At 42.2% G+C, this 27,154-nt stretch overlaps 1 protein-coding gene and 1 non-coding gene across 3 annotated transcripts; both read right to left on the bottom strand.

The window, feature by feature from the left end:
• Window positions 1–19,261: 19,261 nt before the first annotated feature.
• LOC147897932 (small nucleolar RNA snoR86) lies at window positions 19,262–19,378 on the bottom strand. The gene has a single exon (XR_015541723.1). It is a non-coding gene; the product is annotated as a small nucleolar RNA snoR86 (small nucleolar RNA).
• Window positions 19,379–19,494: 116 nt separating this feature from the next.
• On the bottom strand, window positions 19,495–22,632 carry LOC147897931 (RNA-binding KH domain-containing protein RCF3-like). 2 transcript variants are annotated; one of them, XM_087380391.1, is made up of 4 exons: window positions 21,484–22,092; window positions 20,694–21,257; window positions 20,309–20,569; window positions 19,495–20,167 (listed from the first exon to the last, which is right to left on the bottom strand). In XM_087380391.1, exons 1-4 carry the CDS (start codon window positions 22,075–22,077, stop codon window positions 19,850–19,852), a joined length of 1,737 nt encoding a protein of 578 aa, XP_087236517.1. In that variant the 5' UTR covers window positions 22,078–22,092; the 3' UTR covers window positions 19,495–19,849. The 2 variants fall into 2 exon arrangements, with proteins under 2 accessions (XP_087236517.1, XP_087236518.1); XM_087380392.1 differs by having other exon boundaries at window positions 19,974–20,167; window positions 20,332–20,569; window positions 21,484–22,632.
• Between the last annotated feature and the right edge of the window lie 4,522 nt (window positions 22,633–27,154).

Here is a 27,154-nt window from a genome sequence, read left to right as displayed (position 1 = left end):
AAACCTTTAACTAAACCCTTTGTCCTAGAGGACTCAACTGAGAGTTTTCACCTTACCCCTACAGAAGACACGATGAGGATCTACATCTAGGAACTTTGCGAGGTCTTGCCTTAGAGAGGAAGTGAAAGTCAGTGCCACCCCTAGAGGATAGTGCCCAAGATGTCTCTAAATGTAGCCAAGCTCCTACCAAGTAAAACCATACCTATCCATCGAACTAGGCCTACGATACCACTCAGCTAAGGCGTGAAGATATTATCCTGGTTACACATAACTTGAAACATTACAAAAGTGACCCATAGCCATCAAGTGATCCCGCTTCTCTTTCCACACCCTAGATAACAAGATCATGTGACTTGGTTGCAAGAGGGCTATTTGGCACCCGAGATAGCTCTTGAATTACACAATATCATATAACTAGCCAAAGGGCCTCCATCATAGAACCGAAAAGAGAAGGTGTGCTAGAGGCAAACCCTTGCCACATCCACTACTAACCCTCCATTGACCACCACCATTGTCCTAGCCTACCTGAAGATAGGCTTGATCCTTTTGTAAAAGATAGGGCCAAAATCCACTTTCTTCAACGCTTTGAAAAAAAAATCCCATCTAATGCTACCATATGCCTTGTGATGATCCAAACTAAGCAAGATGAGATCAACATACGCTTGATGCTTTTGGCTAAGTCAGAATCCAAAGCTAGATTCATTGACAACATTTTGAAAGATATTCCTTCTATAAAAAATTAAGGAACATTGCTTGTTAGAACCTCCTACCCCGATTCATTGCACGGACTATTTTAAGAGAAAAACCAGGCACTTTTGCACAGTAAATGGCTAATCTTACCTAGTTTCCTAAGGAATATCATTCTGTGGTTTTCTAATAAAACATCATACATCTATTTGAGCACATAAAAATATCATCTGATTGTTCAGATCAAAGACATGAGTCTTTGTTTGCTTATGTATAGTCTAAGTGTACAAGGCCTACCCTAGATTTTAAAAGTAGACACTATGATATTATAGCAATTATTATCTCCCTCATTTTATATCAGATGGCCATCTGAATTTATAGAAAGACACCTCACAGTGTGTAGATCTTAAGCCAATTTATTAGTGTTTTTTTAATTTAGTTCTAATAAAAAATCCATTAATAGTTTTTAAAATATTAGAACAATATGCAAACTTTATAATCCACCTAATTAAAGGCACTCTATTGATTATAGACATCACCTTATCGTAAAAGTTTATAAACAATTCCAAACATATCCAAACTCACAAGGATAATAATCCTTGATGTGATAAAGCTGTGAAAAAAAATTTGGTAAAATTGAGTAAGAAAGGGTAGATTGTGCCCTCCCAACATGAAAATATACTATAGAAGGGAAAAGGCCATATTAACCAAATACCAAGGCTACACAGGCTTGGTACTAGGCTTGGGAAGCCAGGTTTAGGGAAATATCAATCCTAAGGGTGGAGTAACTTGTCCATTTAGAAGACCCTTCTAGGCTAACACAAAGAAGTGCCACATCATCAATAGTCATCTTGACACATCACAATGCCACAACCTCAACATACCACATCAGCAATGGTGACCTCATTAACCTACCAAATCATCATACAGCATCACGATGCCTATCACCTTCCCTTGCCCACCTCATACTGCCAGCTAAACGAAAAGGTAAGTAATCAAGCACATGCCATTTACAACCTCATATGTCATGACAAATCATAATATACACATCATATATGTAACCTCATCTATGATGACCCATCATGTCACATCACCTTGCCAACTATTGTTGGTACCTCCTACATGTTGACACATCATGAAAGACATGTCATCAAGGTGCTTCCTACCATATCGTCCCATGCAAGGCCCTATTTACCACCTCATCTTACAACTTCATATAAGGCAACACATCATGATGGACACATCATCATCTTGCTTGGTTGCCACATCATTTTCTAGAAGGCCCAACATTCCACCTTAGCCCTCACATATCCATACAATCGATGTGCCACGTTAGCAAGGCGAGATGACATGTCATCACCATGCATGGCACATCATCATGCATGTATGAACAACATGATATCATGCATTCATGCAAATATGAAATTCATAGGCTTCATGGCATGCTTCACCCTCTTTATCTATATGATGCGTGCAATCTATGCTACCATGGAAACACATTACACATATAAATAACCTCTTATAATTATTAGCTTGATTAAAATCACTTCTACCTATAGCTATATGGTTTGATTAAATCAATTTTCAAGAATTTGATTCAATCATATGTTATAGTTAAAATGGTTTGATTACATCTCAATCATATGGTATAGTTATATAGGCTTGATTAAAATCACCTCAAATTATAAGGACTACTCAATTGGGTCAAACTATACAAACTTGCACTCAATTGATTCAACCTATAAGAACCACTCAATGCAAATTAAATCTAATCAATTCAAATTAAATTTTATCAAGTCAAAATCAAATCCAATGAACTCTAAGGCAGAGGGAGTATCTAAGTTTCCCACAAAAGGGCTCACTCCTTATGCTCATTTCATTCCTTCTTAGTTTGAATTTATTCTTCATTGCCTCTCTATCATGTTGATCTCCTTTCACCTCCTAATAGCTTTATAGAGAGTGGCTTATCAGCATCGTAGAAGCAAGAAAGGTGACAAAAATAAGAAACTGCCTATCCATCAAGTCCTTGAATAAGAGAGAAAGAGGAAAGATCAGGAGCAAAAGAGAGTGGAGAGCACAATATCGAGTCTCTGCTAATGATTTTTCCAATCCTCCCACTCCTCCACCTCTTCCTCCCCCACCTTCTCCACCAACAAGACTTTGCAAGACTTGGGTTGTTCCCCTCCCCCCCTTCCTCCTCCTCCTCTTCATCTTTTTCTCCTCTTGTCCCTACTTCAAAGACTCTCAATGATTACCCCACTCCCCTTGCCTCTCGTCTTACTAGTTTGGTGGCCTGTTCTACTATTGATAGGGATGGATTGAGATGTGACTTACAGAAGTCGAGCATATCGTCTTTCATTCTTTCTTTCATGATCTCATGCCTTCATCATAGTCCATTGTCCTAACATCATTGATCTCATGCCTTCATCATAGTCTATTGTTCTCCCAGGGGATTCACTCTTAGTACAAGGGGGAGGTCACCTGCATGCATGGACTTCAAGAAAACCACCTATATATGGTCCATGTAGCATAATAAAACACCCCTATTTAAGCTTATAAGGATAACACCAAAGGGGCACTATGTGCCCCCTTTCCTTAAATGTATGTTCTTTCTCAATTATTTAGATTAGACCATAAGAAAATTAGATGATATAGATTAGACCATCTTCAAATATTCACCAATGGGTAATGTTCATTTGTTTCCCTTGCATGGCCTAATACTAGCCATAGCTCGAGCTTAGTTCATGCATACTTGACACATGACTAAATGTCACTAGTCAAATTGTGTATGTGTGTGTACTATTTATGTTTAGGGGGTTAAAACTTGTATTTCCCTACACCCCTCCCTCCCCTACCAAAGATGGCAAGTTCCCCATAAATTTAATTTAAGATTGGGAAAAAGTAAAAAGGGCCCTCACCCCTAATGTATCAGCTTATGCCTATTGTACACTCACATGATATCCTTAGTTTCCCCTTGCGAATCCCCCGGGATTGTTCTAAGCTCTTTTTTTAAAATCGCAGTCCATTAATCTAACCATCGTTGATTGGTCATTTTGACTTAGCAGAGTGTAAAGTGCTATAGGTCTTAGTGCATGCAGAGAGAGGGTGCCAAATAGCGTTCTCACTTATATGCCTCTATGAAGAAGAGGAACACTATATGCATTCTCACTTATATGCCTCTATCAAGAAAAGGAACACTATAGATGCCTTGGTAGCTCATTGTATTATTGTACATCTACTATTAATAGACCTAGTATGGTAGGGCATGTATGCTCTATATCTTGCATCCTTCACACAGCACCATGCATAGTGCTCACATAGTGAGAGTTCCTATGATGATGAGGGAGAGTTTAGATGCCAATGATGTGATGCTTTGTGGACATCTAGCAGTCATGCACCTTTAATTGGTCCTTTGCTTAATTATAGCACTAGATCTTGGATTTTGAGTATTTTTGGGAGGAGAATCTAGGGCATCACCAATTTATTCAAAAAGGTATTGAGGAAGAGAGTCTCAAAGGATGTTTTCATTGAGCATGATGCATGTTTTCTTGAGGCTATCCAAAGTAATTTGTGCATTTAGTTTACAAAGGTGCATCTCCACCTCAACATTGGTTAGAGCTATTTTGAGAGGTTCCAGCCATGGTTTGTGTGATATTCATGAGAGCACAACACATGTTGTCGATACCGTGTTGACTTTAAATTATTTTATGACATCTTTCATTCCCCTAATGGTCATAACGCAATGGTCCTTACTAGTCCATGCAATGTCACTCACTCTTTATTGTGTCCACAAGAGGAGGAATCTTCGTAGCATTCCCTTACTTATGTGGAAGGGAGATTTGGCACACGTGGTCAATTCACTAGGCTTCCCATGCACAAGATGCAAGTGAGGTAGATAGTGCATTGGTGGGATTATGAGTATGTCACCCATGTGGCCCATGTGCTAAATGGTGGATAGTGCATTGGTGTCATTATGAGTATGTTACCCATGTGTCCCATGGGGTATATGCATGTTAAGGTGGACCACTATTTTAGCTAAATAGTGGGTGTTGGTTAGTGGTTGGCACTAGCAATTGAAGTTTAAAACTTGGGAAAAAAGGTAAAAATTGTAACTGAAATTCGAGCCCATCCAAGTACGAATTGAGCTGTGTGGGTGTGCATGCAAGACATGACTTGATGTGTACTCGCATGAGAGCCTCCTATTCGTGGATGCCAAGCTCTCTCTTTCTCCCACATGTATGTTTTATTTCTTCAGCAACTCTCCAACATTGAATATGTGATGATACACTCTCCTTGCTCAATACTCCTACACACATTCTGCTTTTTGGGTCAGGTTGGCAACCACTTCTCGTAGCTTACATTGAAGGTTTTTGTGTTTCTAGCACATGATTTGTCTTGTTGCCTTTATATTTTGTTTCCCTGGGTTCCTTAGCTATTATTTAGCTCAATTAAGGTCAAAGTTCTCATGCTCACTACATTTTTTCTTGTTGTGATGTATGATAGCCATGTCCAAGTTCCACGCTTCACATTTTGAAAATTCGCAACAGAAGTAATTTTGCAAAACAGAGGAGGATTTTAATTCTAAGTGTATAATTAGAATGAGTGGTGGGAACCCTTTCCACTTATCATCCTCCGATGTCTCAAATGACCTATGGCTCTCTGTTTTCAAGGAGGTCCAAAAGGGGACAGGGCCAATTATATGTAGAATGGTGTGTGAAGATAGGTAGAAAGACTTGCTCTTTCTCCACTACAAAATGTATCAAGAGAGGTCCATCAACAGCGAAGTATGCCTCACATTTGCAAGGGGATTTGCCTATGATTTTGGCAAGAAAGATGCCCATAGTAATGAAATGGTGCTCCCTATGGCATAGGCAGAGTTTGCGGAGTAGTAAATCAAAAAATCAAAGAAGGAAAAGGATTTGGATAACAAATTATAGAGGTGGGGTATTTTGAATGGATTCTCCAAGGATAAAGGGGGGATGGAGAGGGTTCTGACCAGCAGGTAGTGTCCGAAGGGACAAATTTGACTTTATGGGAAACAACTAAATTTAGCACAGTAGTGGGGTAGATTTCTGGCCATATTCGAGGGCCGATGAATTACAACCTGAAAATATAAAGAATGCAGAGTTGATACTCTCTAACAATAAGGCAATGATGACGATAGCAATGGAAGAATCTAGAAAGGCAGTTGTGCTGCAAATGGAGGAAAAATGTATGCCCCATCGAAGAGAGGGCATGTTCATGGTTGTTGGCAACCTAAATTTGAAGATTGCATCCCTTCAAAAAAGAAGTTTCTTGCCATGAGCTTTTCATCACACAGTGGCTGCATGTGTTGGGTGTGGCCTTGTATTTATGGTGCAAATGATGATATGGTGAATGTTTGCATGCTTTCCTGCAAACACCCATACCATATCATGTTCTTTGCTCTTATGTGCCAGGCAGAGATCACACGTGTTGAAATTCCATGCAATCAGCCATCCAATATCAGATGCTACAAGGGTGCAAATCATAGGGTTCATCCCACTTGGGTGCAACAAAATACCTAAGAGTAAGTATTGTGTGGTTTGTCATTCGGTATTTGGTATTTACTAGTTACCACCTAGCTACTACTTAGCAACAAAGTACTACTTAATAACTAGCTATCTATATACCGACTAGTTATTAGCTAGGTAATGCTTACCAGCAGCTAGTTACTATCTAGTTATTGATTACTAGCTACTGCTTACTAGCTAGACAATTCCTCCTAGCTACCTCCTACTTACCAGTCAGTAGCTGGCTATTGCTTACTAGAGCTAATTACTATAGTTAGCAGCTATCTACTACTTATACTAGCTAGCTACTAGTTATCACCTACATGGTAGCTACCACATAGCTACTACTTAACACCCAAGTACTACTTACTAAGTAGCTATCTAGATACTAGCTATTGACTAAGTAGCTACCTAGATACTGGCTACTTACTAAGTAGCTATCTAGATACCGGCTAGTTACTAGCTACCAGCTAGCTAGATATCGGCTAGTTACTAGCTAGCTAGATATCGGCTAGTTACTAGCTATCTATATACTGACTAGTTACTAGCTATCTAGATACCGGCTAGTTGCGAGCTACCAGAGCTAGCCACTACTTAACTAGATACTACTTCCAAACTACCAACAAGTTAGTGGTCACCATACTCCCTACCACCTAGTTACTACTAGTCACCACTTACCTATGTCTTACCATCTAGATAGCTCTACTAGTTTACACCTAGCCATTACATACCAACCATCATCTACTTGTCAAGTATCTACTAGTTGGTACCCAACTAATAGTTACCAACCAACTATTAGTTCTTGGCTAGCTATGTAATTACCTATTGAAGTGTTGTTAGTTACTTAACTGTCACCCCTCTAAACAATATTGATGAACCTTTCTCTTCATTGTAGGAGAGTTCAAAAGTGTGCATGTATCTGAAGAAGATATTAAAGTCTAGTCTCCATCAACTAGAAATTCTTTTGCAGGTATGGCTCAAGTTGTTGATTAAAATTTTTGATGCTTTGTATGGAATGTGAATTGATAAGCAAGTAGCTCATTTACTTTCAATAAATCAATCCACCCAAGTTGGCTCCACACACCATAAAAATGTGGTTTCTAAGGAACAAAATGATGGTAATATTTCAAGAAAGTTTCATGGTTTTGTCTCTACATATCTTCTAAAAGGATCCATGGCATTCCTTTCATCATAAGATTCATTGCAACCATTACCATTATGCCTTAGTGTCGAGTACTATTGTATTCAACTAGATATTGTTCATGAACCATCTATGAATGATAAAAAATGCGATGCTCAAGAGGAGGCTTTCAAAGATGTAACATTTACAGGTATACTTTGCCCTCCACAAAAAACATGGTAGTGGAGTTTTGCTATATATGAGGACAAGCTTGAGTTTGTAGATGGCAGAGAGCTAGAACGTTGAAGTAGAGGAGGAGGACGAGCATATGCTCCTATAGCTCCATGAATAGGAAAGAAGAAAGCTAGAAAATGCAAGGACAATGTTGCCATTCGAGGATAGATACAACTCCCTAGTTTACACAAGTTTTGATTTTTTGAAAAGTGTTGGTTTGTTGTGCAGTGGATGCACAAGGAGGGAATAAGCAAAACACACCCCATGTGTAGGTGAGTGCAAGGAAATGGGAAAAGGTTCCGCCACTAAAAAAAGGTGGACAATCAAAGTCTAGAGCCTACAAGAAATTGTAGTTTTCTTAAACATTAGGGCCATCAATCTTGTACTTGCTTGGCATCATTGCTTGCAAATGGTGCTCCTTCCCCAATTACCAGTGCTGAATATACTCATTTCTTTTTATGTGTGTCTCTTAAACCATATATGCATTTACAATGACTTGTTTCCACCCTTCAAATGTTGGTCTAATGCTCCATTTGTAATGTTGTAGTGTAAAATTAATAAATGCCTAATTTTTGTGTGAAGAGTGTCCTCCATTTGTGCTTAAGTCTCTATTGTCAATTATTTGGCACAACGGTGAAGGGTGTGTTGTTTGTATAGGTAGTCCAGTTGGAATATCCTCTTAAAATTCAAGTGTTGTTTTGATGGGTTATAATTGTGAACCAACAGAAGCCTCTGTTTTGCACGATGATGTTTTGCCTCCACAACTCAAAACTATGGAAGATATGTTAAGAAAAGGACATCGGATACCTGAGGATGTCATAAAAGTTGTAGCCCTATCACATGATGTCACATGAGCTAGGGATGCTACCCCTCCACAAGGTGTTGGACTTCCACATGAGATGTTAGGAATAGGGAAAGATGCCCCTACAAAAGATGATACACCTAAAAACAATGTGACATAATTTGGGGATGTTGTAGCTCATGATCCAATTCAAATAAACTCCTAGCCACCCTTGTCATAGGACAAGAGGGCATTGATTCTAGACATGAACGGTGTGTTGCTAACATTTGTGAACACAAAGCATGACAAAACACCTCTGTTCTATCAAAATATGAAGAGTGTGGAAACACCACGAGAGAAGTTGATAATGCTTTTCATTTGACATGATTCAATAATATTTTTGGAGTGGTGTTTTTTGCACTTTGACGTGTTTATTTAAACCTGTTGCATGCAGAAACAAGGCATTGGCATTATTGGAAAGCTGCCTCCCATATCAATATCATAGGTTCCACGTAGTGTACTCATAGGAGCATTGTGAGAAAGAGCAAGGATTTGTGATCCACCCTCAATGAAAGCCCGTGTTCTAGAAAAATTTAACAACCTTTTGGGTAAGCCACCCGTAGTACAATGAAAAAACACCATCTTGTTGGATGATAGTTCTTACAAGTGTCTTTGGAATCTAGAAGATACTTGCCAAACCGTAGAGAAACTGTGCAATCAAGACAGAACATCTTACTTCTTTCTTATTCAAGATGTTTCTAATTGCTTAGCAATGTGGATTCAAGCTAGGAATTGAGAGACGTATGCCAAGGAAAATCCCATCTACCATGATAGTGATGATGAAAGTATGTGGATTGCAAATCAGTTAAAGAACTTCCACATTGCTTCACCATTTCCACACCCCCAACATGGATGGGCATGAACAAATGGAAAATATGTACAACTCTTGGAGACATGTATTTATGTAATGATATGATTCATTTTTGTATTCCGCCACCAGTGTCCCATTGTCTCAACGTTATGAAAATATACTCTCAGATTTTGTATATGTATTCAATATTATTTTTCTCACAATGAGTTGCTAGTTTGTATTTAAACATTCAAGTTCTAAGAATTAAAGTCTCCACAATGAGTTACTAGTTTGTAATCAACCTTTCAAGCATTGAAAATTTGAAGTCTTTTTACTATCCTAGAATATGCTTATTGCTCTACATATTGGTGGGACTCGAAGATCAGCATGTTTGAGGTAGAAATGTGGCCAGGAGAAGGAATAGAGAGGTGGCCAGAAGGAGGAACAGATTGAGGAATTTGGGCAGTAGGAGGAACAAAAAGATGGCCAAAAGGAGGAGCAAATTGAGGAAAATGAGTAGTAGGAGGAACAGAAAGTGGCCATTAGAAGGAATAGATTGAGAAAAATGGGTAGCAGGAGCAAAAAGGTGGCCAAATCAGAGGAACAAATTGATGAAACTGGGTAGCTTGAGGAATAGAATGTGGTAAAGAGGAGAAATAGATTGAGGAAGCTGGGTAGCAGGATGAACAGAACGGTGGCCAATAGGAGGAAAAGTTTGAGGGAATTGGGTAGCAGCAGTAATAGGTTGAGGTAATTCCTCATCAACTAGCTCCATCGACTTTTGTGGATCTTGAATAGAACCCCCCACCACTGCCAGATGAGGACCGTGCACTGATTTTAGATTTGAATGGTGTCTAGGCTCACAGCATTCGTGCAAGACATAAAGGCCCTACACATCATCAGTATCTGAAATGGGTTTTGCACACTCCTAGAGCTGAAGCTTTCATGTGTCGAGATGCAAGATTATTTCTTTAGTAGGGTTTGAAGAAATTCCATGTTTTTATCTAGACTTCTGTTAAGGTGGTAGGTGTGAGAGAGATGTTGTCAGTGTGCTTTCTAGTTGAAAAGGACCAGCTTAGTGAAGTGTATGGACATGACTACTATGAGTATCTTGGTCCAAATCATGAGGTTACAGGTACTAATAACAAGGTAGTGTTCTTGAAAGACCTCAATAAGTTTTGGAATGGAAACCCTTAGTGCAATAGCACAAACACACTGCTAGTTGATGATACTACTCACAAGTTCTTGCATAACCCAAGGGAGTGTTGTGTCTTTACACCAAAGATGTACCACCGGTCATCCTATGAGTCGCAATCTTTTCTGACTACCACGCTTTTGAATTGGCTATGGAATTGGCTAGTGGGATGAGCATTGGCATGTCGCATTAGGGTAACACCTTCCTTCAAATATAGTATTTGAATATGTTAAATACAATAACATATGGATCTATCCTTCAGTTTTCATACAAGGTTTGGATCCTCTTCCACAAGGACGATCTTTGTAGTAGTACAAATTATGATCCTGCACATAACATGGATTTCTCCCTCTTAAGTTTTGGGTCATCCTTTGCCTTTGGGAATAAACCCAGAAGATAGGCCAAAGGGAAGAGGAAAGAAATGTACTGAATGTAAAGTCCTCCTGGATCAAAGATTGGTTGATCAAAAGATGAATGCATACATAATTGCGTGTTGAACATGTCAAGGTTGAACATGTCATAAGTCACCGTGGACTATGTAGCTACTCTAGAGAAGAGGCATCCAAATGTGAGGCTAGTCGATGCAACGATGGAGTACAAGTTAGCTACCATTCGCTACACGGTAGCTACCATTACGACTTGCTGCAAATAAGTACCTATTCATTACTATTGTGTTGTTAGACGATGACTACTCTGCCTTTCGGTAGCTACATGGTGGCTACCATGGACTACTAACCAAATGATGCAATTAGCTACCAAGTGCTGCCAGTAGCACTCAAGTAAGTGGTGGTTATGTAATAACTAACTACTAGTAGCTATTGCATCTATTAACTATGAGTGCTGTGATTGTTGTACCAAATCATAGCCACCACTAAACGAATTGGTATCTATCATTAGGCATCCATTGCTGGCACTTAGCTACCGAGTGCTACCATAGTACTGAAGTAGGAGCTCTATAAGTGGTTAAAAAATAATATAGTAGCTACCATGTCTGTTAAGTATGAGTGCTCTTGTTCTTGTAGCAAGTGGTAGCCACCGCCAATTGGCATGATAGCTGTCATTAGGCACCCATTGCTGCCAGTACCATGGGTGGTGAGAGCGTGCGTGCACGCGTGCACGTGCATGGACATGGACGGACGTGGGTGTGAGCATGCACGTGGACATGTACGTATGCATGTGCATGTGTGCACGTGCACATGTGCATGTGCATGTGCGTGTGTGCCTATGTGTGCGCGTGCACGTGCGCATGTGCATGCGCGTGCGCGTGCGTGTGGCCATCACATTTAAATTTCATATGGAGCTTTTAGCCATATTCACATTATCTACACATTTCTTTGGATTTACGGCTCCGTAGAGGGTTGTTAGCTCAAGCATATATTTCTACAAAGGTCTTCACTCTCTCAATAGTCAAGGGAAAGCTCTACAATGACAAGGCCTAACACAAAAGGAGAAGGTTACTTAGACACACGATGACTAATTATCCAAGGATATGTTTCAAAATTGAAACTACATAACTCCTTGACCTAGCGTTGAAAAGCTTACTCACTTTCAACATGCACCTACACCAAGCCTTAGCTTTAAAAGGTGCCCCTCACATTCAAAAAATGATATGCAAGGTGGATTGTGAGCATGCCAAGCCATGAATGGGCTCTTTTCTCAATGCTACTACACCTAGAGTGGGAAAATACCCAACCATCTCTTTCACAACCATCTCTTTCCCAATCAATGGGCAATGAGTGGGAAAATACCCAACCATCTATTTCCTTGACTTTCCCACCACAATACATCATGCCTTTAATGTACCACCCTTGCACTTGGATATTCTGATATGCAAGGTGGATTATTCAAACACAGCTATATGAGAAAGTGTGTGAGTGTGTGTGTGTGTGTGTGTGTGTGTGTGTGTGTGTGTGTGTGTGTGTGTGTGTGTGTGTGTGAGAGAGAGCGTGTGTGCATGCGTGCACGTGCATGAACATGGACATGGACGTGGGTGTGAGCATGCACGTGGACATGTGCGTATGCATGTGCATGTGCGTGTGTGCGTGTGCGTGTGCGTGTGCGTGTGCGTGCGCGTGCACGTGGGCTTGCGCGTGCGCGTGCGCGTGTGCGTGTGCGTGTGCGTGTGCGTGTGCGTGTGCGTGTGCGTGTGCGTGTGCGTGTGCATGTGGCCATCACATTTAAATTTCATATGGAGCATTTAGCCATATTCACATTATCTACACATTTCTTTGGATTTACGGCTCCCTAGAGGGTTGTTAGCTCAAGCATATATTTCTACAAAGGTCTTCCCTCTCTCAATAGTCAAGGGAAAGCTCTACAATGACAAGGCCTAACACAAAAGGAGAAGGTTAATTAGACACGCGATGACTAATTATCCAAGGATATGTTTCAAAATTGAAACTACATAACTCCTTGACCTAGCATTGAAAAGCTTACTCACTTTCAACATGCACCTACACCGAGCCTTAGCTTTAAAAGGTGCCCCTCACATTCAAAAAATGATATGCAAGGTGGATTGTGAGCATGCCAAGCCATGAATGGGCTCTTTTCTCAATGCTACTACATCTAGAGTGGGAAAATACCCAACCATCTCTTTCACAACCATCTCTTTCCCAATCAATGGGCAGTGAGTGGGAAAATACCCAACCATCTCTTTCCTTGACTTTCCCACCACAATACATCATGCCTTTAATGTACCACTCTTGCACTTGGATATTCTGATATGCAAGGTGGATTATTCAAACACAGCTATATGAGAAAGTGTGTGTGTGTGTGTGTGTGTGTGTGTGTGTGTGTGTGAGAGAGAGCGTGCGTGCATGCGTGCACGTGCATGGACATGGACATGGACATGGACGTGGGTGTGAGCATGCGTGTGGACGTGCGTATGCATGTGTGCACGTGCACATGCATGTGCGTGCGTGCGTGTGCGTGTGCGTGTGCGTGCGTGCGTGTGCGTGTGCGTGTGCATGTGGCCATCACATTTAAATTTCATATGGAGCTTTTAGCCATATTCACATTATCTACACATTTCTTTGGATTTACGGCTCCCTAGAGGGTTGTTAGCTCAAGCATATATTTCTACAAAGGTCTTCACTCTCTCAATAGTCAAGGGAAGCTCTACAATGACAAGGCCTAACACAAAAGGAGAAGGTTAATTAAACACACGATGACTAATTATCCAAGGATATGTTTCAAAATTGAAACTACATAACTCCTTGACCTAGCGTTGAAAAGCTTACTCACTTTCAACATGCACCTACACCGAGCCTTAGCTTCAAAAGGTGCCGCTCACATTCAAAAAATCATATGAATTAGTTGGGGGAGGAGGGGAGATGGGAGTGGTAAACGACAGCAAAAAATAAAATAAAGTAAGCTATGGAGACATAGGTTAATTAATGCATGAATAAATTAAGCCATAGAAAAACATATGTTCATTAAAGTAGAAATAAATTAAGCCATAGAGAAGCATAGCTTATTTAAGCCTCCATGCACAAAAACTAATTAATTAATTAAATATGGTGGGAGAGGTGAAAAGAGGAGAAGATGCCCCGACTTATCCTAATAAATAGCATAAGTAGTGATCTTCTCTTATGCATGCTACTTTTGCAAGCGCAACAGACATTTTGCCAGAGAATGTCCCGAAGCGGCTTCGAGAAGGTGAAAACGAAACACTGGCGGATAAGCGAAAACCAGATGGAGACTGAAGGCTCTCTGGAGAGGCAGAGGAAGCAAGACAAGGAAGTCATCCCAGTTTTGTCATGGGTGGACATGCAAAAAAGTACTGAGGGCACTCCTCAAGCTTCAGGGAGCAAGAAAGACGACCCCAAATAGGATCCGACTGTATCGTATGAGGAATAAAGGAGGGTAGTATCATCTCGCCGCTTCACAAGATCAAGGAGATTCTACAAAAAGCAAAAGGGCAAAAGGCAAGCATGCGAAAGAGCGGGAGGCAATCTTCTCCCTCAAAGAAAACTGAGTCTCTCAGGGCTGCTAAGGGAAAAGCTAGGAAGGGCTTAACATATACGCTCGGTTGGTTGAGGACATGAAGCAAGACTCTGGTGAAGAAGACAACTGATGACGAACTCAGAAGGCCGGTTTGTGTGCTAGTTTGAAACAGAAAGTAATAAAGAAAAGAATTCAAACTCATAAGCCATTAGTTGGGGGCACTTTAGTAATTGAAAGTTGGCCCTAGGCAAGGGCAGTTCGGCCCTTATTGCTAGCAAATTTTTGCAAACACAGCAAGTAGTGAAAGATGCAATAGGAGAGTTCATTGAAGTGGATGCCTTGTTTCATTCAATAGAACGAATTCTAGGAGAGTTCATTGTAGTGGATGCCTTGTTTCATTCAATAGAACGAATTCTCATTAGCCACAATCTATGTGAATGTCACATAGAGTAGCCCTTTGGGAATGTCTCAAAACGATCATAGTAGACCGAAATGTGGTTCTTCTTGGGGACTAGAGTAATGTGTGCAATATGGATGAAAGATCACACGAGTGCATCGACATGCCCTATAAGGAGAGGCTCACTTGGAGACAACTAGAAGTGACATGTAGCTTGGTGAGCCTCGATGCTTTCAAAGATTTGAAGGGCATAATAAGCATGCAAACAATGCATGGAGGACCACCCAGCTCGACAAGATCTTATTTTAGCAACGAAGGCGTATACATCAATCCTTTGTTGCAAGGGCGAATTCTTTATGAGTCATATGACTCTGATCATTACCCCTTCATGGTATGCTTTGAGCTTCAAGGGAGCCAGTCGGCTAACAAGGGTCCTTTGCCCGCCTTCAAGCTCAATTCTTCAATGATTGGTTTGAAGGAGTTCGACAAGGAAAGAGACAGCGCCTGGAAGCAAGAATCAATCAAATGAGGGAATCCACTCCAAGTTTGGGGGAATTGTATAAGTGTAATTCTGTCTAGAGCAAAAACCTTTGGAAGGAGCAGAGCTAAAGAGATCGAGAGTTGCAAAGGATCACGCTCCTACAAGCACTTCAAGACTTCCCTAGGGACGAACAGTTGGCTGCACTTCTAAGCTCCATTGAGTACTTTCAAAGAGCTCAAAAGCACAAAAGATCAGCTTAGACTAAGATGGCTAGATGACTGTGATAAGCCAAACTCCTTTTTTTTCAACATGGTTTGTGTGACAATAAGTAGAGAGAATGCATCCTGGAAATTATAGATGACAGAGGAAATCTAATCAAGGAAGATCAAGGTTTTGCTGAAGATTTCGCGAGGCATCTATCTCGCATTGTTGGATCCAACCAGGAACAACCATATAACTTTAAAGAGAGGATGAGCATTTTCTTAAGCAACATGCCAAGGAGGATTAGTCTTTCATTAGATCCTGATGCTCCAAAGACCCTTCTCAGTATAGAAGAGATAAAATACACAATCATGCACCTCCCTAGAGAAAAGGCGCATGGACCAAGCGGAATACTAGCAAAAGTCTTTCAACGCTATTGGCACCTCGGCCAGAGGGAGTCGGTGAACCTCATCTATTGGATTTGCGAGCAAGGTGAAACACCGAAGTCTTTGAATAGGGGTGTTATCAAACTTACCCTGAAAGGCACAATAGGCTCAATCCATATCAATGGAGGCCATTAGCTATGCTTAACATGATCTATAAAATAGTGGCAAAGTTGCTAGCAAATAGAATCAAGTTCATTCTAAGAAGAGCGATTCACCCGAACCAATATGGATTCATAACAAGAAGCACCCAGGATGCAGTGCGCAAAGCCTTGTGGGCGATTGATTATGCAATGGTACAAAACAAAAAGTATAATATGCTTAATATAGACCTTGAGAAGACATACGATAGAATGAGTTGGGAGTTTATTCTGCGCACAATGGAGGCCCTTAGATTTGGTGAGGTTTCTGCAAGTTGACCAAAATGCTCTTCGCCAAAGCTTGTGCTATAGAGTTTCCATCAATGGTTACCACTATCAAAGTTTTGCCTTGCACAGGTCTATGCACCAAGGATGTCCCTTAGACCCACTCCTTTTTGCAGTAGTCACTTAACTACTCCTTAGTCAAATAGAGTCACACTTGGATAGTAGTCACATCAAAGGGCTAAGTCTGCCGGGTAATTCAAACTACTCACTCAATTCTGTACTGATGACAGCACCAGTTTCGTTGAGGGATAGAAGGAAAATAGGTTCTTGGGAATCTTCAACAAGTTTGAAGAGCTTTCGGATTCGAGAGTGATTAATGAAAAAATAGAGGCTCTTTGGCTGGCATGGGATACTAGACCAATGTAGACGAACAAGTTTCAATCTAAGTGGATAATGGCTGGTCAAATCATGGGATATGTTGGCTGCTTGCTTGGCGTTGGGATTTCCCTTAAAAACAATTTTGAGTGGGCTTTCCAAAAAATCAGTGGGAAAATAGTTAAGTGGGCAACAAAGGTGCTTACTGTGTCACTAGGAAGATAACTATGGCGAAGCATGTATTGGAATCCTTAGTGGTTTATGTACTTTCAATCCTGCCTTTTTCAAACAAGTGTTTCAAGGAAGTGCATAAATGTATCTCTGATTTCATTTTGCAGGATAGATGGCACGCCTTCAAGTGGGACCTGATGGTCACTGCAAAAGAAGCAAGAGGGATTAGGCTAATATGCATGAAGGCCAAAAACGATTGGTTCCAATTGGGCAGCAATCATTCATGGGCACAAATAGTCAAATACTTGATCAACATGAACGCCCCTAAAGGGATTCACTACCCTTGGCAAGATATAGTTTTAACAGACTACTCTATCAAGGCCCGCAATCAGAACTGGCTAGGATGATCCAAAATTGGAAAATTTAGGTGAGGGGATGTGGATGGGGAGGCTTGAAATCACTTTGCGGAGATACTTTGCTGGGTAGATCACTATGGCTCTCAAAGTGGGCCTTTTCCCAAGATCCTGCCATTGAGCGTAAGACACCCATGAATATTTCTCAGAGGACTAGCAACATACTGACAGCATTAACGCCCCTAAAGGTATTGACTATATTCACTACCCTTGGCAAGATATAGTTCTAATAGACTACTTTGTCAAAATCCCACAGTCAAAACTACTGGCTAGGATGATCCAAATCTGCAAAATTAAGGTGAGGGGATGTGAATGGGGAGGCCTAAGATCGCTTTATGGAGAAGCTTCACTAGGTAGGTCATTGTGGCTCTCGGAGTGGGCCTTTTCAAGAGGTCCTACTATCATAGTACTATGGTCGTAAGTCACCCACAAATGGCTGCACGCCTATTTCATATAAGACTGGCAACGTAGTAACATATTTGATGTTATTGGAAGCAATTGGGACAAATAACTTAGGAGTTTGAGCTGAGTCAGTCTAAAATACACGTGACGAGGGAAAAAATGGAAAAAATCAAACAAGACTATCCAACCAATCATGTATTCGAACAAGAAGCAATGTACAAAGGTTTTTTTTCTTCTACCAAAAAACCTTTTCCAAGATCATTCTTTCAGATCTTAGGGAAGATCCCAGTGGGGCAACAACTACCCTAGCAAGAAATCAATGGAAGACCCATGCTCCATTAGACAAGGTATCGATCTTGCCCTCAAGACTAAAAAGAGTGTGGAAGGCAACTCCTTCATTTAAATTGAAATTCATACTTTGGCGAGTGACAGACGGGAAGCTACCTATAAGGGAAAGAATTGCTCCCGACTGTGAATTCCTTTTCTTATCTTAGTCTTTTTTCCAAACTCTCTTTAGAATCCACCCTTGAGCCCAACACTTGCTAAATGGCTTCCTCATAAGTGCCACATATCTCACAAGTAACCTTACCATTCTAATCCAAGGTCTCTCCTCCTTGTCCAATGTGCAACAAAGCCAAGAAAACATATTTACACTTGTGAGAGTGCCCACTCTTAAAGGACTTGTGGAGAGGAATTGAAAAGACCCTCAAGAACCTTCATGTTGAGGTTAAGATGAGGTGGAAGATTGTACTACTTCGACAGAGGTAATGCGGACCTGACTAGTTTTCTTTGGATTTTAAACTCTAGAAACGAGGTCGCTTTTGAGAGATACCCTAGAGAAACAATGCCGTTGGAGAGTACACTCTTGGGGATTAAGAAGAATATTGCTTTTTCGAAACAAAAAAATGAAGCTTGTGTCATCTTTGGAAGTGAAACCTTTCTTTGAAAAGTGCCATTTTCCTTTTTATTCAGAATTTATATTTCCCTTCTAATAAAATTTCGCCAAATTTCATCAAAAACAAACAGTCAAATACTCCTAGAAGTAGAACTAGTCCTGGTATAAATAAATTAAGCCACATATAAATATATACCATAATGCACTCAAAACACAATAAACTCCCCCCTCTCACACACACACACACACATAATTGGCATTACAGCCGAGAAAGCTAGGTAATTCACTAGTAATTACCATGCAGAAATTCCAAACTACACAAACCTTGTGAGTTCTAACGGCAAAAAAGTTCAAGGATCTCTCAAGAAAGCAGCTTGGGCACAGAGATGTTGCACCCACAAGCAGCCATCGCAGTTTTGAGGGAACGAAGGGAACAAAGGGCAAGCTCTCCAGAAAGCAGGCCATTCACCTATATTTAGGTTATTAACTATTCTATTCAAAGAGAAGTTTCAAACTTAAAAGCATGGCAACTTAAAAGCATATCCCCCTGCCATTTCAGCAGCCCAATATGAGGGTTATGTTAGGGTGCTTCTTTTGAGACAGGGCCGTGACATGTTCAGTACATAAGCAAATCCCAACAAGCGTTCTGGCATACAAAAGTGCCATACACCAAAAGTGCCATACACCAGCTGAGAATAATAAGCAATGGAATTTCAGCCAATTAACAAGCAGATACTCTACACCACAAAACCTTGTGAGTTCAGACAACAGACAAGATGTTGCAACATGTTCGAGGCTCTCGCAGAAAAGCTGCTGAGCACGGAGATCTTGCACCATTGTGTAGCCCCCCTTCAACACAAGGCAGCCATAGTGCATGTAGGCTAGCTTGTTCTGCCGGTAGCAGGGCATTCAGCCATATATAAATTAATAACTACTGTATTCCAACTAAAACCTGTCTGAGAAGACAGGGTGGATTCAATTACACCATACACATCCACCTACCCAAGAAAACAGTGCCTGGTTCAAGAAACGACAATTGTGCATATCTCATTTATGTGCTTAGCTGGATGCAGAAACATTCAGTAGGAAAAAAACCCACAAGAATGATTTCAACTAGAAAGTCTACTCAGATAGAGTAACAAGTTTCATGACTACAAGCCAAGAACTAGAGCCATAAAACAAGGACACAGGACCATTCAGAATATAAAAATGCATGAAACATCCTTGCTCCTAAATATTTGAGTAAAATAAGCAGATAAACAAAATGGACAATTGAACTTTCAAAACTAAAACTCAAGTGACTGAGAAATCGGGATGCGGCACACAAAAAACTATCATTGAGTGTTGTCCACTAGCCAGCCAGTTATCTTTGACGACGCCGAGATTCTTTTGGACCCCTCCCAGGGTTACCCTGCAAGCCAGCAGTCGGGGCAGCCCCATAGCCACCATAGTCCATTCCATGAAGACCAGCATTAGCTAATGAGTACATCCTTCCTGGTGAACCTGGCTCATGTCTTCCACCATAGCTTGACAACATAGCAGTTCCAGAGTAGGCCATGCCAGACAAAGGAAGCCTGGCCCCACCTACTCCTCCAGTATCTCGTCCCTTGAATAGATTAGCCCGCAGCCTTGTCAGTACTTGGACTAAGGCATCTTGAACTACAGTTTGATCTCCCATGATCTGCCCATAAACAAGTTTTGTCAATATTTCCCCGCGGGGAAATATACTTGTAAGGAAAACTAAACCGTGCAAATTGATTTCCCTTCCAGACAGAGAAAGATTACTCTATTTATCGAGAGCATAGACGACAGTCGAACATACCTGCACAAGTTCATCATTCTCGCCTGCACATTTTGGAAGTTCTTCCTTGGGAGGGATACGAATATTGGCTCTTGTAAGTTTTCTCATTTCACTAATGATGTTACCACCCTTGCCCAGTAAGCAACCAATCTGGTTAGATGGCACCAGCAACCGGGCAGTGAACGATTGGTTGTCTTGATCCTTTTCCATTTGCAAGTCCGCAAGACGCCCATGCACTTGCAAAGCTGCTCCAATGCCAGATGAAGTATATCCTTCAATGAACTGAGAATCCCACGGGAACAGTCAGTAGTAAAGGCGCCACATGCAAATCAGCAGAAATACCCAACAAATTGCGGAGAAATATTGCATGCATTACACATAAGTCAGTCTCTTGCAGGATTCTGACCTCAGTTGAAGTGATCTCAATCACACGTTCATCACAATCTGTCACTTGATCGCCAACTCTGATTCTTGCACCAGTTTCTTCTCGCATTTTTCGGATAACGTTACCACCCTTTCCAATTATACTACCGATTCTTTCGTTGGGAACTAGAAGCCGAATAAGAAACTCATCTTCAGTACCACCTTCAGTTCGACCAGCGTTAGCACCAGTGGCACCTAATGAAGGTTGCATCGGCACACCAGAACTGAGAGACCACGTATTTCCAAGAACCGTTCCACCATAACCCGGACCACCATGACCCCCTCCACCATAATCCCCACCAAGTGAGGTAAGCGAATGTCCAAGCCCCATATCCAGTGATGTTGGAGCCAACAAAGAGCCACCTTGAGATAAATAACTTCCCGAAGAATAAAGACCACCTCCAGTAGGTATGGAGGCAACACTGGCGGGCCCTTGACACAACATGGACCCTCCTTGGCCTTGGGTGCGTTCTCGAGAAGGGTTTTCATGCAAACGGGTTGAAATAGCGTTCAAGGCCTTCTTCACCAAAACAGGGTCACCAGATAGCTGCAACCCATCACAAGAACAAGCGTCGTATCACTGCTAACATAATGACCTCAACGCGAATAAGCCGCCCATACTGCTATGGGTTCGTTCAGATATCAAGCAGAGCTAGTCAACAAGAACACCCTGAAGGAACTGAGAAGAACCCCGTAACCACAAGAGGTTGCGGGGAATCAGTTTTAACGGAACCTTGAGGAAATAGAATGGCATTGCCCTCAAACGCACTCACCTGAACAAGCTCGTCTGTACTCGCCGCACAAGCCGGAAGCTGCTCCTTAGGCATAATTCTGATCAGAGCACCTATTTCTTTTCTCATCTGCTCGATGATCTTCCCCCCCTTCCCAATCAGGCAACCAATCTGATTATTGGGAACCAAAAGCTTAGCTGTGACGGGATGTGGAGGTTCGTCGTCGTCCTCGTCAGAGGCACCGCCGTCGCCATCAACAATCCTAGCATGCACTCTGAGCACAGCCTCCTGGGCAGGACAGACGCTTTTCTCTGAGTCGCGATCTCTAGGCTTCGAAGTGGAGCAAATATATATCACTCGTTCATCGGAGCCTGGAACAGGATCTTCGACTTTGATTTTCGATCTACACTCTTGCCTCAAAGCTTTGATGATAGATCCCCCTTTTCCTATGACACTTCCAATCTTCGTCCCAGGACATAAAATGCGATACTCCGTGTCAGCCGACCCAGGGGGAGCCAGCGCTGACTGTTCATTATTCGCAGTTGTCCTCCTTTTCTGCCTCCCGTTTCGTTCAAGGTCATCGTTCTCGTAGAGAGAATAAGGGCGTTTCGCAGTGGTACCATAATAAGCATCCATGCTAAGAAGAGGGAGTACGGCAACCGGACTTCCACACGAGCTGAGGGCCTGACGGGAGATGTAATTGCGACTTTTAAGTTAATCTCCTTACAACCTGAAAGAGGACAAGAAAGAGGACATGGAGGATTGGTTGAAATGGCCAAAAGGCAAAGCCAAGGAGTCTTAACAATAGAGCAAGCTCTTAAGAGGCAGGACAAAAGCAATGGAGGTCTGAAAGGTAAGCCATTTCGCTCATTCTGGGAACGGCAAGCTTCCATCGCTAGACTAGTGTTTTGAGGTTAAAACTTTGCTGCAAACCGCCTGCTCTGGCTAATTCTACTGATTTTGAAAAACTTCGAAGGAAAGATTGACAGAAAAAAAGGTTTACGGTTCACAAGGAAGAGCAAGGGACTTTCACTAACGTTCAAACGACATTGGAGAAAAGCAAAAAGGGAAGGAGGTGAGGCAACTAGGAGAGAAGGATTGGAAGGAAGGAGCTTGACGAGAAAAGTTAAGAAGGGAAGGCAAAGAGATGAAAGTTTGAGGGAGGGACCGCGAGAAAGAGCTGGCGATTCGTCTCCAAGCTGTGACGGGAGGATGCGGAAGAGGATCGGAGAAGGGGGAAGGGGAGGGGAAGAGCTATGGCTATGGCGGATTTGTAGAAAAAACGGAGGCCAAGAACCTCAGAAGCTGAAGAAGAGCAACTAGACGGAGAAGAAAATAAAACCCAAGATGACTTTCTTTACCTTTAGCCGTTGAGCCTCCCTAACCCTAACCCCATTTTTACCGGGGCGTCCTTGCCACCTGTCGCCACCTCCAGCCTCCACGTCCCCCCACGCCCCTTCCACCTGGCAATCCTCACTTTTACCTTGCGCTCAGCCATGCTGCACTGGGAACCAATGGTGCCCTTGTTCGAATCCTCTCCTCTGCTCAGCGTAGGTCCTGCGGGGCGGCGTGCCGCTTGATAGAATAATGGGCTGCCCTTGTTCGAACCTTGTGCTCAATTGAGTGTTGGTCCAAGGCAGTGTGCCCCTCCATAGGACAATGGGTAGGTGCATGGAAGAAAGAAAACAAGAAGAATAATAATAAATCATTCATAAGGTGTGTCTGACATTCAAAATAGCGAAAAAGACGAATTGGTTGTGCAGCGTGGAAGAGAGGACGGAGACTGCAAGAGATGATGGATCGAAAGCTCGATGTGTGTGTGTGTGTGTGTGTGTGTGAGAGAGAGAGAGGGGGGGGGTGGAGAGAGAAGGGCGAGGGGGGGGGGGGGGGGGGAGAAAGTAGAGAAAAAGATGGGAGGGAAGAAAATAGCAAGTGGAAGACCCTCCAAAAAAGAAGACCACACACAAATAACGCCAAATTTCTCTTTTGTGAAAACCCAAATCATAACCCCTCTGGAAGCCAAAAACTACAACTATGTCCAAATTGGCGAGATGGTCCCCTATTTGCAGATTCTGTCATGTAGAGTTTGAATCGCATTGTCACCTATTTTGGTCTTGCAATAAGATTCAATTGTACGTTTTTTATTGGCTTGCCAAGAAACAAATATCTCCCCTGTTCAAGTGGAAGGTTGTGTTGCTTGGGGATAAAGGCTCCCTAAATGATGCTCAGTATTGCCTATGGAATCTTGTCCATGCCCTTTTTCTATATTAAATTCGGAAAACCCGCAAAAATATAATATTTCGATGTGCTAAGTGTAAGAAAATAATACAACGTCTGTGCTCAACAAATAACAGGATCTCGTACGCAAGAGAGAAAACCAGATAGTATGGAGAATCAAAAATTTGATTACTGTAGATCTGATACAATAGATGGCGCTGCCTCCTGAAAGAAGCTTCGATGGCGAGCTGGAAACAGTAGAGGACAGAGGCTGGATGCTAAGGAATCAGGGTTGCTGTAGCCAGTGATGAAATGGGGTTCACGGGCTCGCTCTTATATAGCCACCAGTCGTAGTCGGTTAGACCCAATTTGGTGACCGACCCAGTCTGCCCAAACCGGCCGACTGGGGGTCGGTCCCGAAATAGGCCACCGACCACACGATAGAACCGGTGCGCAAAATAGAGCAACTAACCTACGATTTCCGTTCGGCCCAGAGCCATCCGGGATCATCTGGGGCTCCAAATAGGCCCCGCAACCCGAGAGTGGGATGCTGCCCTGGGAAATGCTCCGTTTACCCTCAATGCGGTCAATCATGGGATGCCTTCCCGCACTTGCATGTAGCCTAGTTAGTAGTGTGCCAACTCCGTCCAGCCATCAGGCCACACATGGCCCCCATATGGTGTCCAAACCAGGACCTACCGAATAACCGAGCTACTCAAATGCCTTCTCATATGGGGGGCTTACAAGTAGAGTTAGTTGGTTCCCGCGTAGTTACACGAGAGTGGAGCATTGATATCTAACACTAAGATGCCCCTTAACTTCTTTCACAATGTACAAATGGGAAGTCCTACAAGCAACCCAATTTTATGTTCACAAAGTCCTTGCGCTTTCGGCGGTTTAGCTTGTATGCTATATTTCTTTATTTTCTAGTAAGTTCTCTCTCTTCTCTTCTCACCCAAAAAAAAACTATGTTCAACATTAATACGCTTAGGAAACTATTCTTCATCACTTTCTTGCTATTGTTGCCTCCTACTACCATAAGCCATGGGGCCTTCCAAAAGTACACTCTAGATCAACCTCTAAGTGAACCTCCAAGCAACTGCTCTAGGCCATTGCCACCTAGCACTCAATCATGATCCTCGTGCGGCTACTACACAACTTCGCCCCTTGCTTCACATGAATCAATCGGTTATTTCAGTGTCCATGTACTTAAACAATTACACTGTACACTAGGTAGTATGGGGTTCTCCATTCATAGGGAGGAAATTATGTGAAGAATTACCACCAAGGCAAGTTGGACTAAGTGCCCTAAGTATGGGTGAGGGAATGACCCAATATATCCCTCCTCACATTGAAAAATCTAAAATTCATATGAGTTAGTTGCCCATTGAATTCGCAGCCCCCGTTTAAGCCTAAGGCTGGTTACACACCAAGTAGCGGACACCCAATTTTAAAAAAATGCACCAATCAATGGATTAATTTGAGAGTGGCAGACGGATCAAGCTTACACACTAGGCAATGGACAATGGTGATTTTGAGAGAGCATTCAATGCACCCCCCGCCTTGTTTTCCTTTTTAACTGGGCGGGGGAGCTCTCATGCCCAACTCCGTCCACAAGGGAGCTCCACCAATCAGCTTTGACTGCACAAGGGGTTGCAGGGTACAGTCGTGGGATCCACAACAGCTTCTCCCCTGATGGTGTGTAACCAAGCAGTGTCCTTTCAAGTAGGCGGGTACTACGGACCTTCTGCCGTCCATCGCGGAGCCCTTTCATAAGCTATAGGGGGATGACTGCATTTCCCCCCCCGCCTGGACACGGCTTGGGTGGGGGGGGTGGCGGTGTATAACCAACCTAAGTTATGAAGACCTCCACGAAGGATGGGCCAAGGACCCCCCCACTATCCTCCTACGTGCCCTTCTCCTTCCCCGACCTTTGCTTCTCCTCTGCCCCTTTCGATCGCCTCAGCCTTCCCCTCAGCTTGCCTCTCCCTTCCCCTTCCAAAGCAACTAGCCATCGCTACCCTTCCTACCTACCACTCCTTCTCGACCTGGCTCCTTCCAACTCTACGTCACCTTCTTCTTGACCTAGCACCTTCTTGCTCTCCTCCTTCCTCAAACCCCCCTTCTTATCTGCTCAATTGCCCCATTCCATCTTATTGCTCTTCACCGCCTTGGCTACCTGCGCCTCATCCCTGCACTGCCCCTCTCTCATCCCTCCACCCAACCCAACATGTCTGCAAAATATGAGGATAAGCCTGCCATGTCCTCTTTACTAGTCTTCATCTATCCGCGGTTCATCGACAATCATAGAATTTTCAGCTATCCGTAGTTCATCAACAACCATAGAATCTTTAGATGTTTGTGGTTCGTCAACAACCCCACCATGTCCTTTTTATTAGTCTTCCGCTGTTTGCAGTTCATCAACAACCATAGAATCTAGGTTTATATAATCGATGAGCACTCAGAGTCTCATGACATTTACACTTTATGGCTCAAGAGTCCACAATCGAAGTGCCCCACCAGCACTTAACTACAGTGTGGTCTTTGAACTAGCACTTGACAAGGTAAGGTTTTAACGGTAGCTCGCTTTTGTTGAACGCGCCCTGACATTGGCCGATAGTTCCAACGTAGTATGAAATGTGAGCTGTTGTTCCCTTGATCCTTGCACGGGATTCAACCATGTAGTAAGTGACTTCGTTGATGGGCGATGTTCGAGAGTGATGAGGCTGTCTACATGAAACCAGCCTCATCACTCTCGAGGGAGAGGAAAACAGAAGTAGGTGCTACAAGGAGACAAGGGATAGGAAAGCGCCCCGTGTGGAGGGGGTAGGATGAGGAAAAGATAGAGGGTGGCGAGGGGGGACAACGTTAGGTTAGTTAAGTGTTAGGTTTTCCAAGTTTGGTTAGAGTAGCTTATGTTAATTAAAATTGCTATTGTGAGCTTATAATAAGCTCATGTTAATGAGAATTTATCAAATTTAATGAGAATTGGGATTTTGGCGTCTAAATTTCCTTTGCAGAAAATAAAAAATATTGGTGTTTGAATCATGGTGAAAGCTTTAGTATTAAGAAAGTTGTGAATTTTAGAAGTATGTAGAGTACCTCCTTCAATGTCCCATAAGAGAGTGAGATCTTGAAAAATAATTATATGACATATGTAGAGTACCTCCTTCAGTGATACATAACAGAGTGAGATCTCAAAAATGAATAGTATATAAGGAGTCTCGATAGAGTGAAAACAAATGGATATTAACTCATAGCATAACAATTATGCGGCTTGAGCATGTTTTGTCTCTTTAATTTTGAATTATGGAATCAATTTATTAGTAGATTTGTAGGGAGAGTCAAAATCGAGTTCTTCTTTCCAAATGTATACTTTAAGGACCCAAATATGAAATTCTTTTTATTTGATAAAATTTTATACAAGAGGAACCAAATTGAAACAAGGCAAATCAAATTTATGGGTTTTCTGCCCTTTGCTTTATTGCAATTCATA

Source organism: Dipteris shenzhenensis, chromosome 10, assembly GCF_047967505.1.
Source record: "Dipteris shenzhenensis isolate YYH24624 ecotype China chromosome 10, Dip_SZ_1.0, whole genome shotgun sequence".
Taxonomy (NCBI): domain Eukaryota; kingdom Viridiplantae; phylum Streptophyta; class Polypodiopsida; order Gleicheniales; family Dipteridaceae; genus Dipteris; species Dipteris shenzhenensis.
Note: the sequence above shows the minus strand (reverse complement) of the source record. Positions and strands in the feature narration are given on the sequence as shown.